This window comes from Platichthys flesus, chromosome 13, assembly GCF_949316205.1.
Source record: "Platichthys flesus chromosome 13, fPlaFle2.1, whole genome shotgun sequence".
In the NCBI taxonomy this organism is placed as follows: Eukaryota; Metazoa; Chordata; class Actinopteri; order Pleuronectiformes; family Pleuronectidae; genus Platichthys; species Platichthys flesus.
The window spans coordinates 1,656,353-1,669,477 of record NC_084957.1 but is presented as its reverse complement, the minus strand read 5'-3'; the positions used below and the strand labels follow the sequence as shown (position 1 = coordinate 1,669,477).

Here is a 13,125-nt window from a genome sequence, read left to right as displayed (position 1 = left end):
GTGCACTTTATTAGAGGCACTCATTCATATCAATGTAATTTTCAAACAGGCATTTATTTAATCAGGCTGAGATGCACACCGGGGAGAAGACGCAGGATGACAGATGGAAAAGATAAGAGCCATTCAAATTATTAATAGACGCTTAATCGTCGTTTGCCAGAAACACAGAAAGCTGTTGTGACTCTTCACAGCTGAAGACAAAACCGTGCACGTGGAATTCTTCACTGATAATAATCAGGTTCCAGCTCCTCAGCGAAGATGAGTCATGAGACAGAAGATGATTTATTTGAATCTGAGAATGTTAAACATGGAAACTACAGCAGCTCCCATTAGACATAATAAACTGTGGTCGGCAGCTATTAGAGGAAATTGTGCCTTTGTTCAAGGAGCTTTTCATATTAAATATTTGACAGTTTAGAATCAGGTATTTCATCTTTCCTCCTTTTAACATTTTAGTTATTACTTATTATATATAACAACAACCTCAGTCTCTGAAATCAGCTCTCGACTTCTTCAGAAATCGAGCTGTGACCTCGACGTGTTAATGTGTTTGTTTGATTTCACGTTCTAACGATATTAATCATAGGTAATCTAAAGAACTGGCCCTCTAAATAAATATGGTAGGTTATTTATACCTCATCCATGGATATGATTTATGGTTTAAGTTTCTAGAAGTTCCCTGAGGCTCGGTGGTGACTTGGTGAGTTTGGACAAACCTCAGGCAGCGAGCACAGGACGTTAAGGACAATGAGCCCGAAGACATTTGTCTCATGTTCCACCAGCGGAGCTGTGATCAGGACGATGTCTTTAAACTCACCGGTGTCGGGTCCGTGTTCTGGATCATGGTCCTTCTTCTTGTCCGAGATGTCTTTGTGGGACACGAGGTACAGAACCACTTCACCCTTCTCGTTCTTGATGGGCACGATGTCCAGGAGACACCAGAACTGTGAACCTGCAGAGACACACACAGACAGACATGGTCTCTGTCCCTCTGGTTTCACTGATGAATGAATCCACTGTAACTAACGACCAGCCAAGGAAACATCATACGTGTTCATAATTAGATCAGATGTGTTCAGTCCTAATGGATTCTTACAGACCAACACAATGTGCCAGTGATTGACTCATAATTAGAAACTGTTGATTGTCCTTCAGTGACAGAGGAAAGAGAACGAGACACCTCGACTCTAACGACCTCACCAGTTCCATGAGAATCTGTTTCATTAGGTTTTGAGACATTTCACTCAAAACCAGAAATGTGAACGTCAGCGTGGAGCCAGAGGAGAAGGTGGTTCCATGGATGAGGTTCATGATCTGAGTCTGAACACGTTTCATGGAAGTTCATCCAAACATCCAAACATCCAATAATACAAACATCTAAACAAAGGTTTTTCATTGTGGATCAGAGATGTGGACAAACAGTGGACGTTCTTCTCGACTGTTTTCTGTCTCCTGGAACCTGACGTGGAACCTGACGTGGAACCTGACGTGGAACCTGACGTGGAACCTGACGTGGAACCTGACGTGGAACCTGACGTGGAACCTGACGTGGAACCTGACGTGGAACCTGCCAGCAAATCTCATGAAAAAACCAAACTAACTATTCCTCTCAATATTTTCCTATTCCTGAACATAGTGAGCGACTTCCTGGAGCAGATGTGTCCAGATGTTTTGAACTGTTTCCTGCGGTGTGTGTATCTGACTGGGGTCAGTGAGGTCAGTGTGTGTGGGCCTGACTCACGTGTCCATGTGCACTGGGACCAGGGATCAAGTCTCTCAGTGAAACACCTGAATAAACGTGTTGAACTGATTCCTTCTTATTTTGATCTTTTCTCCGCTGCCGGTACAAATACAAACTGGGACTCATAAATATGACGATGAGTCAGAACCAGTGACCCCTGCTGGCTGCTGCATAAACACAGGAAATCCCAGTGAAACCAGCTGCTTTGGTTTCGTGTTACTCAGCTTTAATCTCCGACCCGTGACACCATGAGCTGCGCTTCGTACACGGCCGGCGGTTTCCTGGGACTCGAGCCGGCGGCGGATCATGTGTGTTCACGATGCGTCTCAGGAAGCGGGCGGAGGATTAGCTCCACACAAACATCCTCATATGGAGGATTTGTCCTTTTAAATGGAACCCGGTGGGAAACAGAGACAGTTACACGTCTGTTCGGCCTCCACATGAATAACTAATAAAGGAGGAAAACCTGTCGGTGATATATGTGGATTAATATTCATTCATTGGAGCATATTGTTATTAATGTAATAGGGAGATTTAATTTCACCAGTAACCGAACAGACTCTGAACAGGAACACGTGGACGGAGAAAAGAAAAGAAGAGAAAAGCTGGAAACTAGAAAGTCACTCAGTCGAGTTCATGTTTCCATCAAGACTCAAAGTTCCTCTAAAAAAAACACATTTAAATTCACTAGATCCACATTTCTATTTGGATCTGCACCAAATAATATTTAGATCCACAAATTATTTTATGATAAGTCATGGAAGATGTTGAAAAACGTCTGATCTCACAACGTTAAATTAACCGAAAATAAACTTTCCAACAAGTTCTTTAATAATCTGTGAAGTGGATTCTGTGTAATCTCGCTGAAACACATCCTGAGTATGAGCAGAACAGGTTTCCTTTCAGAAGATGCAGCTCAGAGGGTAGAAGTACAACATTAGAGCCCCCTGTCTGTGTTGTGTGTTTACTTTCTGTGTATTTGTACACGTCTGAAAGTTTAAAAGTACCCAAATCTGTGTGGTGTGATGAGAACGTGAGAAGAACAACAAGACGCTTATTCCTTAACAAGACAAAATTTTAAATTAAGACAATACGTTTTATTTAATACTCTTGATACACGCTCTCCTTAATAGATCATATAAATCTTAATAAACGTTCAAAACCAATGCAGTTTATCATAATATTAGCTAAAAAAGTACTTAAACAATGCAGCTCAATCGACTTTAACGACCTAAACACCATCAGTACTTGATCCAGTGCTTTTCAGAGTGTGTGTTTGTCGTGTGTATTTATCGGCCTCGTTATGCAAAGAGCAGCTGAAGCCAAATGTCTCGTGTTGTACAGTAAATCCTGTTGATATGAATATGAGCGTCTACTCTAAATGCAATTTTAAAAGTGAGCCCGAGGCGTCAGAGGGAGAACTGGATATGAATGTGTTTATTCTTCCCTCTTGTTCCCTGGAGGAAAAAGCTCTAATGCAGATTCGAACCTTCTCCTTTGTGATGTGTGTGTTTGTTTTCTGTCCGTCTGCAGAACGGGATTCTAACTCACGTCACATGTGACTCCTCTCCACACACATCATTCACCACAGCTTTCACTTATCAATAATTAATAAAGAGCGGATGAATGAGAGCTTCTTCTTCTTCTTTCAGCTCTTTATTCACTCTCCTCCTTCAGGATTTCTCTTTCTCCGTGTTTTCACTTCTCTTCTCTTCTCTCTTGATTAAAGATGGATTATGGATTTATAATTTGACCTCTGTGTTGTTTTTAATGTCCCTGTGCACCATGAATCTATTAGTGTATCAAATGTGCTTTATAAATAAAACACACACAAGAGGGAAAGATAAGTTCTCACATGAGAGAGAATAACACAACAGGTCCGCTGGAACCAAGAGGTTTGACTGTCTGCATGGACGGTAAATACATTGTGGGTCTCAGCATGAGTGTGTGAGCTGGAAATGTTGTTGCACACGGTTACACAATATACATTCTACAACCACACTTAATGAACACATTTCTGTTTCTGCTGCAAAACATAAATTAACAGCAGATCCACAAACGAGCACTTAGACTTCTTCTGGTCTCACCTTCCTTCTTGTAGAACACCAGCTCGGTCTTGAACTCCTTCCTCTCGTCCAGGGCTCCTTGGATCTGAGCCGTGGAGCGGTCGCTGGTTTCCTGGCCGTACAGGAAGTGACACGCGCAGCTCTTCTGCATGAGCTCGGCGCGGGCGTAGCCAGTGAGCTCGCAGAACCCGTCCGAGCAGTAGACGATGGGGTAGAGGGACTGGACCTGAGCGTTCCCCAGAACAAAGTTACTGTCTGCGAGGAGAGAGGAGAGAGGAGAGACGGATTAATAATATACTCTGATTGTTTGTGAGTTTCAGATTCACTTGTGATTTCGGCTCTTTTCTCTTTTATCGTCCAGAAGAGAGTAAACCTCCGAGGACAAATCTGAGAAGCTTCAAAGACATTTTCAATTTAATACACTGATGAGTATTTGTACGACACGTCTCACGTCTGCAGCTCGGATCCCGAGAGTAATCCAACGTCAACATGTGACCCATAGAGAGAGAGAGAGAGAGCGAGAGAGAGAGAGAGAGAGAGAGAGAGAGAGAGAGAGAGAGAGAGAGAGAGAGAGAGAGAGAGAGAGAGAGAGTCACAACGTGTTTTTCTGGATTCTATGTTCATTTATTTCAGAAACAATCAAACTGTTGCTCATGAAAGTGCCTGATTGTGTGTCTGTTTGTGTGTGTGTGAGAGTGAGAGAGGGGGGGGGGGAAGGGGGAGAGCGGAGGATCGGTAACAGGAATCGAACAGGTGAGGTAAACACAGTCAGGAGCTTCTGAGGTTTGGTTAATTGTCGCCCTCAGGCCCCTCCCGCTTCAGCTACTGTGTTGTGTAATGGCAGCAACATGATCCTCTGTTTACCTGCTTCACAAACACAGACACACACTCTCAGGCTGTGCATCAGTGTGTGTGTGTGTGTGTGTGTGTGTGCATAAATAACAAGTGGAAAGTACTGCCGGTGCATGTTCAGTTAATGGGCCTGTGATGGGTGAAGCAGCTAAAATGGACTATTTATTACTTTGTGCTCAGACGTTCTCATTGATTCATCAGTTCCTGGAGCCTGCGAGGCCCCTGCATTAAATAATTCATGGCCTAATAAGGATGCGTGAAGTGTGTGTGTACGTGTGTGTGTGTAATGTGTGTGTGAGTGTGTGTGGGTTTGTTGTTTGAAAGTCTCTGTTGCTTTGAGCTCATTCAAAACGTTAAAACAAGGAACCTTCTCAATCCGAGAGGAAGGAGCAGCAGCGATTAGGATCCGTGTTTCTGTGAGCGACCAGTCGAGTCTGTCACTCACACACACACACACACACAGATCCTCATTAGCTAATTACTCCCTTGTCTGACACATTTACACACTTCCTGTCTCCGGTGAAGCTAATGACCCCCCCGCCTCACAGAGGGCTGAGGACCGAGCAGCTCCCTGAAGGTCCCAGCGGCTCCAGACGCTGCCAGGCCGAAGCTTCCAGACACCAGAGCAGAGATGAACCAACGAGATGAAGACGCTGCTCAACAGTTAATGAAGACATTTAGAATTTTGAACGAGCAGCTGAACAGTGAACACGAGCGTGGACCAGTGGTTCTGCAGAACCCTGGAGACGCCGGGTCGCTGGGACCCAGTGCTGCTGGGAGGAGAACACGAAATTCTGCTGCAGCTCCCTGAACAAGTTCTTCTGGGTTCAGGACAAATTCAAATAGAACCAATAACCCGGTATATGGATCTGATTGGTTTCCACATGATGAAGTTTGATATTGATCCACATTTATCAGAAATCTCACTTATCTCATCTGACAAATGTTAAAATATAAAATAACAAGCAGATTCGATCTGGATCTGGAGATCTGGAGGCCAAAGCCGGTTCCGATATTATGGAGTAAAATATTTCTAATACACAATTGGAGTTTTTATTATTATCTCACAAATAAAAGTTTTCATATCTGTGTAAATCTGATGACATAAAGGCTGATACTTATATGTTTATATGAAAGGCTCATATTAAGTTGTAATATAAGCAGATATGTTGGGATTTATTTAAGCTACTTTTAAACGTTTCTAAATTTTATGCATGTTTTACAACATCCTTGAAAACATAAATATAAAAAAAAAGAATTTTAGTTGTCACAATCATTGTGTAATAACCATCATAACATATCCCTTCTAAATGGTAATTCATTTAAAGTAAATAGTGTATTTTCATTGAAATTAATTTTAAAAGATGACATTTTAATCTCCGGTTCTATTTGAAGCATCAGGACAGAGAATCTTACACGACGCTGGTTTTTAATTCAATGTGAACAAAATCCAGAGCAGCGATGGAGATGAAGACGTCGAGGATGAACTACGTGTCCGACCTTAATCTGATATGATGAAGCAGAATGATGAAGACTCAGATCTTCTCGGTTTTTGTCTTCGTTGCCAGGAATCAGGTTTGATCCTCGTCTCCTCTGATCCTCGGCTCCTCCTCCAGCTCGTGGTCTCCAGCAGATCAACGAGGTCTGATATTTATCACCACTGAGTGTCTGAGGAGCTGCTTGTCATGAACGTCTCCATCAGTAACATCACTTTCTGTGTTTCATAAAGGCTTCACATCTGTAATTTATTTATCTGTTAATGGTTATTAATGCGTCTGTTTATCTCTTGAACTGGTCAGGGAGCCGTCACCCATCCAACGTCTGCCCTGATATCTTATGGACAAGAGCTGCAGGACATTCTGACCAAAATCCATCAATAAACCTTTTATAACCAATAACTACTTAAAACCCTGTTTGAGCAAATGATATCATAAATCTAGTAAATGTTAACGTCTCACTGTTTCATCAGTTTGTCCAGTTTAAAGAGATGAATGAATAAATGGCCGAACACATTGCTCCTGCTACTTCACCGCAGCCTGAATGAAACGCAAACTATTCCTGAACGAATCCCATCGACACCTCAGAGCCCTTTGGTCGGAGGTCACCTCCCCTCTCTCTGCTCCCTGTCAGAACCTAAAGGTCCACGTGCCTCATGTGAAGGCGACTTCAACATGTTCCACTGAGATAAACTTCACTTTGTCTCCTAAGCAACAGCAGGAGTCTGAGTTAATGTCAGCGTGAGATCGCAGGAGGCCGGTGACTCACTCCCGTCTCCTTCCTGTGGACGTCACCAGAATCTAAATCAATGGCCCTCAACACCAGAGAGGAACAGTCACAGAGAACCAGGGTTCACAAAGAAGCTCCAGATCCTGCCCCTGTAATGAGGTGATCCTCAGATCTCAGATCAGCCTGTCAGCAGGTCGCTCGCTGGGAAACATCTGACGGGAAGAAAAGCACATCACACACATCAAGCTGCTGAGACGATTGTCCTTTTGTCTGCTTTATTGTCCCAATAAGAACCAGAGGAGGACAGATCTGCTGGGACCTTGGTCTTCATGCTCTGTGGTCCAGTCTGTCCCACTGGGTTCAAACACATTCAATGGTCTCATAGCAGAATTCATTCAGAGCACTTAGCAAATCACTTCTAATGGAAATGATGTCCTGCAAAACTACATCATTTCCAGAAAATACACAACAACAAAACCTTCAATACGCATTTTTATAATATCACATTCGAAACACGAGCGGCACCAGTGGACGAGGTTTTCAGGGAAGAACATGAATTTCTAATGAAATCTCGAGCTCAGAGTTAAAGTCACAGAGGAAACTGGATCCTGGACCAGAGACAAGTGTTCACCTTTATCTGTGTGTGTGTGTGAGATGAGATTAAAGGTTAACCCTACGGCGAGTTTATTCATGCAGCCTCTACCCCCCCGAGGCCGCGTCTCCACCGTGTTTACCCCCCCCCCCCAATGTGAACCGAACTCTGCACTGACAGCGACCCGTTGCTCAGCTCCAGCGAGCGTGGAGGAAGCGAAAGGAGGAAACTGATTGACGCCCTTGAATCAGACAAACTCTGAGCTTCCTCCTGCGGCTGCGTTCGAACCCTGATTGCATCACAGCGGAGCGACCACACGTTTTCAATCCACCGGCTCCGTCCTCCAGCGTGTTCGTGTTCCGACCCGTGGATCCTCCTCGGCCCCACAGGTCCCAGGATTCATCGTTTCTCATTTTAAATGTGATCACTCCACTGAACAGCTGACGGCCCACATTTTAAAAAACACATCACTTCCATGTTTTTAATCAACCATACGTCGTCCGAGGCTCTGTTGCTAGGTGACGGGTGTAAGGGCGGGTTGAGACACAGCTTTATATTCCACACGTTCTTCTTCCTGCACTACCCACAATGCAACTGGACAGAGAGTCAGGTGGTTGTACTGATGAAGCCTCGAGCAGTTACCCTCCAGCACATTGAACCCTGCAGAACCAGCGGATCACATTTCACGCACTTCCTCCTCCTGGAGCCCCAAACTGACCCGAGACCTGTGAACACAGATCTACCTTCATTTTAATTAGATGTTAATGAAGCTGCAGAATCGAACCAGCGTGAGTTTAGATCCCCGGGGCCCAAAGGTAAGGTCAGGAAAATGAAACTGCTCGATTCCCAGGTCGGGTTCTTAGAGATGTCTCTGACGCAGCAGTGGAAACGGACTTGTGTCTGAAAATGTGTTTTAATGTCAGAGGATTCAAATCATCTGGTCAGAAGCTTCCAGAACATCACACACGTCCTCCAGCATCAGAACCACTGAAGAGAAGAAGTCACTTCATCCTGAACCTGTTCCACTCAGCTTCTTCTTCTGCTGCTTCTTCCCTCAGAGTGTGAACTCGCTCCTTTCAGCCTCACAACCGATTCACTCTCCTCTCACCTTCCTCCTCTTCTTCCTCCTCAGCTTACTCCTCTTCTTCTTCCTCCTCTTCTTCCTCCTCAGCTTCCTCCTCAGCTTACTCCTCTTCTTCTACCTCCTCTTCTTCCTCCTCACCTTCCTCCTCCTCTTCTTCCTCCTCACCTTCCTCCTTTTCTTCCTCCTCACCTTTCTCCTCCTCTTCTTCCTCCTCACCTTCCTCCTCTTCTTCCTCCTCACCTTCCTCCTCCTCTTCTTCCTCCTCACATTCCTCCTCTTCTTTCTCCTCACCTTTCTCCTCTTCTTCCTCCTCACCTTCCTCCTTTTCTTTCTCCTCACCTTTCTCCTCTTCTTCCTCCTCACCTTCCTCCTTTTCTTCCTCCTCACCTTCCTCCTTTTCTTCCTCCTCACCTTTCTCCTCTTCTTCCTCCTCACCTTCCTCTTCTTCTTCATCCTCACCTTCCTCCTTTTCTTCCTCCTCACCTTCCTCCTTATCTTTCTCCTCACCTTTCTCCTCTTCTTCCTCCTCACCTTCCTCTTCTTCTTCCTCCTCACCTTCCTCCTCTTCTTTCTCCTCTTCTTCCTCCTCACCTTCCTCCTCTTCTTTCTCCTCTTCTTCCTCCTCACCTTCCTCCTCACCTTCCTCTTCTTCTTCATCCTCACCTTCCTCCTTTTCTTCCTCCTCACCTTCCTCCTCCTCCTCTGAACTAACCTTTCACATATTTCCACTTCCTGCAAATTGCTATAAAAGCCTGAGGAGGTAACTTCTGTGTAATGACTGTTATTACCCGATGTTTTTTTGAGCTCTTCCCTTGGCAACATGACAGTGGTCATTACTGCACCCCCCCCCCCCCCCTCGTTAAACTGTCAATCATTGCTCTTGATGACATTCTGTCCTTTGCTTTAATGTCAGTGAAGCGTTTGTTATTTTCTTTATCCTAGTTTTGATCTACAGACAGAAACTCTGTTGGTCTCATTAGGTTTTCTGCAGTGATCGAATCAAGTGAAGGTCCCTCCCACCATCAGCGTCCCTCCCAGTGAAACCAGTCCAGTGGAATGTCTCCTGTCTGGACATTTCAATCCTTCCTCTGAGACGAGTTCACATGAAACTGTGAATTCACAGGGGAGAGGGAGATGTTTCCCTTCTTCTTCATGACTCTGCAGCTGAGAGGAAACACTTTGGCCACATGTCAGAGGAGGTTGACAACCTGTCACTCACACTCTCTCTCTCCTCATCTCCGGTGCATTTCAGAGATGCTGTGAAAGCACTTTTCCAGGTTTGTCCACTTTGGGTCAAAAAAGTTTCTTTAAAAAATCCTGAAATGAACTAGTCCGACATTTTTCTTTTGAAATGTCCAGAGCATTAAGCGGAGGAACGCGCTCCCGGTAAGTTATGTACATGTTAATGAATTTATTGATATGCAAAGCTAATTATTTATCTCCGGAGGTTACTTGATGTGTGATGGATGGCGAGCGCTGTGTGTGTAGAAACAGAAGCAGAGATGACAGGCGGGGGGGTCTCTCCTGAAAACACGCCTGGAGGCACAGCAGCTGCACGGCCTTGAGGAATAATCTAACACACCGGACAGTTTGAGATGATTACAGGATCGGACACCCTGCGTGCGTCTGTGTGTGTCTGTGTGCGTCTGTGTGTGTCTGTGTGCGTCTGTGTGAGTGGTTTACAGATGCTGCTCGTATTGATGGAGCTTCTCTCTCATTGGATTACCAGAGGTTGCAAACTGATCTGGTCTGGTCTGATCTGCAGTTGTGAAAACTGCCTGATGGTCGATATCTATGAGTTCTTCTCTGACTCTTCTTGTCAGCAGCTGAGAAAGAAACACCGTCTGTGTGAGATAGAGACATACTCCCTCCCTATCAGGAGTTGTGTACTGCATGTTTGTGTGTGTCAAGATTACACACTGCTTAGTGGCAATGGACGTGTACAGGCAGCACAACAGGAGACAGCCTGATGCGACACACACAAAGACAGACGGACAGCGAGAGAAAGAAGCAATACACAGAAGAACCGACAGATAAGAGCAGAGAATAGAGGGAACAATAAAAAGGCTGAGTGGAATAAGAGGCTTGGTGCGGTGTGTGTCGTTCTCTCACTGCACACGAGCAGTAAAACATTACAACACAAAGACACAATCATCCTGCTGCAGAGTCTCACACTGAAGCTGCACCTCAGAGAAACATCGATTTAATTCAGCCTCTTGCTCAGTTTCCCGTTGAGCACGAGGCTGAATCCGTCAGTGAGAGTTTCCGAAGGTGACCTCTGACCTTTTCTGTGGGTGACACAAAGAGCACGTGTGGCTCGGGGGGGTGCGCTAATGTATTGACAGGCCACCTGCTGACCTGAGTTCAGTTTGAATGGGCCGGTGTCAAGGGTGTCGACTCCACCGCACGACTAACAGGTGGTGTGATGCAGACCCTGCCGGCATCACACACACACACTCTCACACACTCACACACACACACACACACACACACACACACACACACACACACACACACACACACACACACACACACACACACACACACACACACACACACACACACTCACACTCACACTCACACTCACACTCTCACACACACTCTCACACACACACACACACACACACACACACACACACACACACACACACACACACACACACACACACACACACACACACACACACACACACACACACACACACACACACACACACACACACACACACTCACACACACACACACACACACACACACACTGACACTCTTTTTCTTTGTCTGTGTCTCTCTGCTCGTTGTCAGTGAGCAGCAGTGGAGACGTCCCACATGTTAACATGGAGGTGGGAGGTTTTATGACCTATACCGGCCACATGGGGGCGATCCAGGGGTTTTGGCTTCACTGTTTGGAGCCATTATAGCATCTATTTATATATAGTATGTGTTTCACATGTCAGCAGAAACATATATGATTTTTTCATATGATTAAATTCTGTGGTGAGTTTCCGTGTTCGGGGGGGGGGAATTCAGTGACACTGGATGCTAGTCGCAGGCCGTCTGGTAATTCAGCTTCAAAGTGTCGTTTGAAGGGATCTGGGCAGCAGCTTTGAAAGGTGGGGGGGGGGGGGGGGGGGGGGGGGGGGGGGCGTCCTCTGATGCCCTTTAGGAAGCGGAGTGTTGTGTGTCTCCTGGGCGCCTTCGAGGAAACAGAAGAAGAAGACGTAATGATGAGCATCTTCGCTGCCGTGCCTCTAAACTGTGAAGTGTTCACGTCTCACACCGAGCAGGGAGGGACAGACGCTGGTGCTCCAGATGCCTCTTGAATCCACAGGCCCTCGAGTGGGATCGATGTGACATTAAAAACATGTGGGGCCGGATTCTGAGTGGGAGAACTGCATGCTGGGAGTACGATGAGAGGAGAAACAGTGGAAACAGAGACAAAGGCAACAAACACGAAGCTGATGGCAGCAGCAGCAGAAGAAGAAGGGGGGAGATTACTTCACTGCCCTCAGTGGTTTGTGTTCTGCAGGTTGTTCAGAGGCAACAGGAGTTTGAGACAGAGCCACGTGTCTGTGGCAGTGAGGAGGCTCGAGAAGCTTTCTGCTGGAGACACGTCTTCATGCTGCTGCTGTCCTCTCGTCCACAACGAGTCCACCACGAGGACGACTGCTTCACGTCCCATGAGCAGCAACGAGAAGCAGGCGGGTCTATTTGAGGTGGATTGTTTGGAGAGATTAGAAAAGGAACCGATCGGGTTATAGATCGAATTGAGAGGTGGGAACATAGGAGAATTATTTTGTGATCCTTTGTTTTGCCTCTAAGGTTGAAAATAAAAAGGATATGACCATGAACAGATGAATTCTTCTTCTTCTCCTGTTTCTTAATCTTAATAATGAGTCACAAATTTACAATAGAAAATCTGGACACATGCCACTGAAGCAGAAATTAAATCAACCAGGCATTTCTACCCTTACTGTGCAGGTCTGTGTTATGTACTTGAACTGTACTGTCTGTGGTTTGTACTTGAACTGTACTGTCTGTGGTTTGTACTTGTACTGTACTCTCTGTGTTATGTACTTGTACTGTACTGTCTGTGGTTTGTACTGGTTCTGTACTTTCCTTTGTGGTATAATGATTTCTTCTTGTTTGTTTCTAGTTTATTGGCCTCAAGGTTAATTACCACCATCTTCTGTGTTGGTGCACGCTTCCTGGAGGTTCTGTGATCCCAGGTCCTCGGTTCAAGAACAATGGAATTTATCCAGCTTTTGATTTTCCACAGTTTCAAAGACTAAAAGGCACACACATACTCGTGCACACACACACACACACACAAACAAACTGAACTCCAAAGTGAATGGAGGAGCTGTCAACAGGCCTCTGGCTACTATTGTTCCACTGGTTCTCTCTCATGTGACTGACAGTCGATCTAATTGGAAGAACAAACGCTCCATCTTCTTCTTTTGAATTAAAGTTTACAAACTCACTCTGAACCCTCAACGTATATCATTTCTACAAAAGAACAACAACCTGATATATAAATATATAAATATATATATATCAGTTTTAT

General features: G+C 45.2%; 1 protein-coding gene across 1 annotated transcript in view; it reads right to left on the bottom strand.

The window, feature by feature from the left end:
• kcnh3 (potassium voltage-gated channel, subfamily H (eag-related), member 3) overlaps positions 1-13,125 on the bottom strand; it is a 76,231-nt gene that overhangs the window by 24,565 nt on the left and 38,541 nt on the right. Inside the window, exons 2-3 of the mRNA XM_062403017.1 lie at positions 3,829-4,062; positions 818-952 (exon numbers count right to left, since the gene is read on the bottom strand). Of these exons, the coding sequence (XP_062259001.1) occupies positions 818-952; positions 3,829-4,062 (369 nt within the window). The remainder of the gene's footprint in view (positions 1-817; positions 953-3,828; positions 4,063-13,125) is intronic.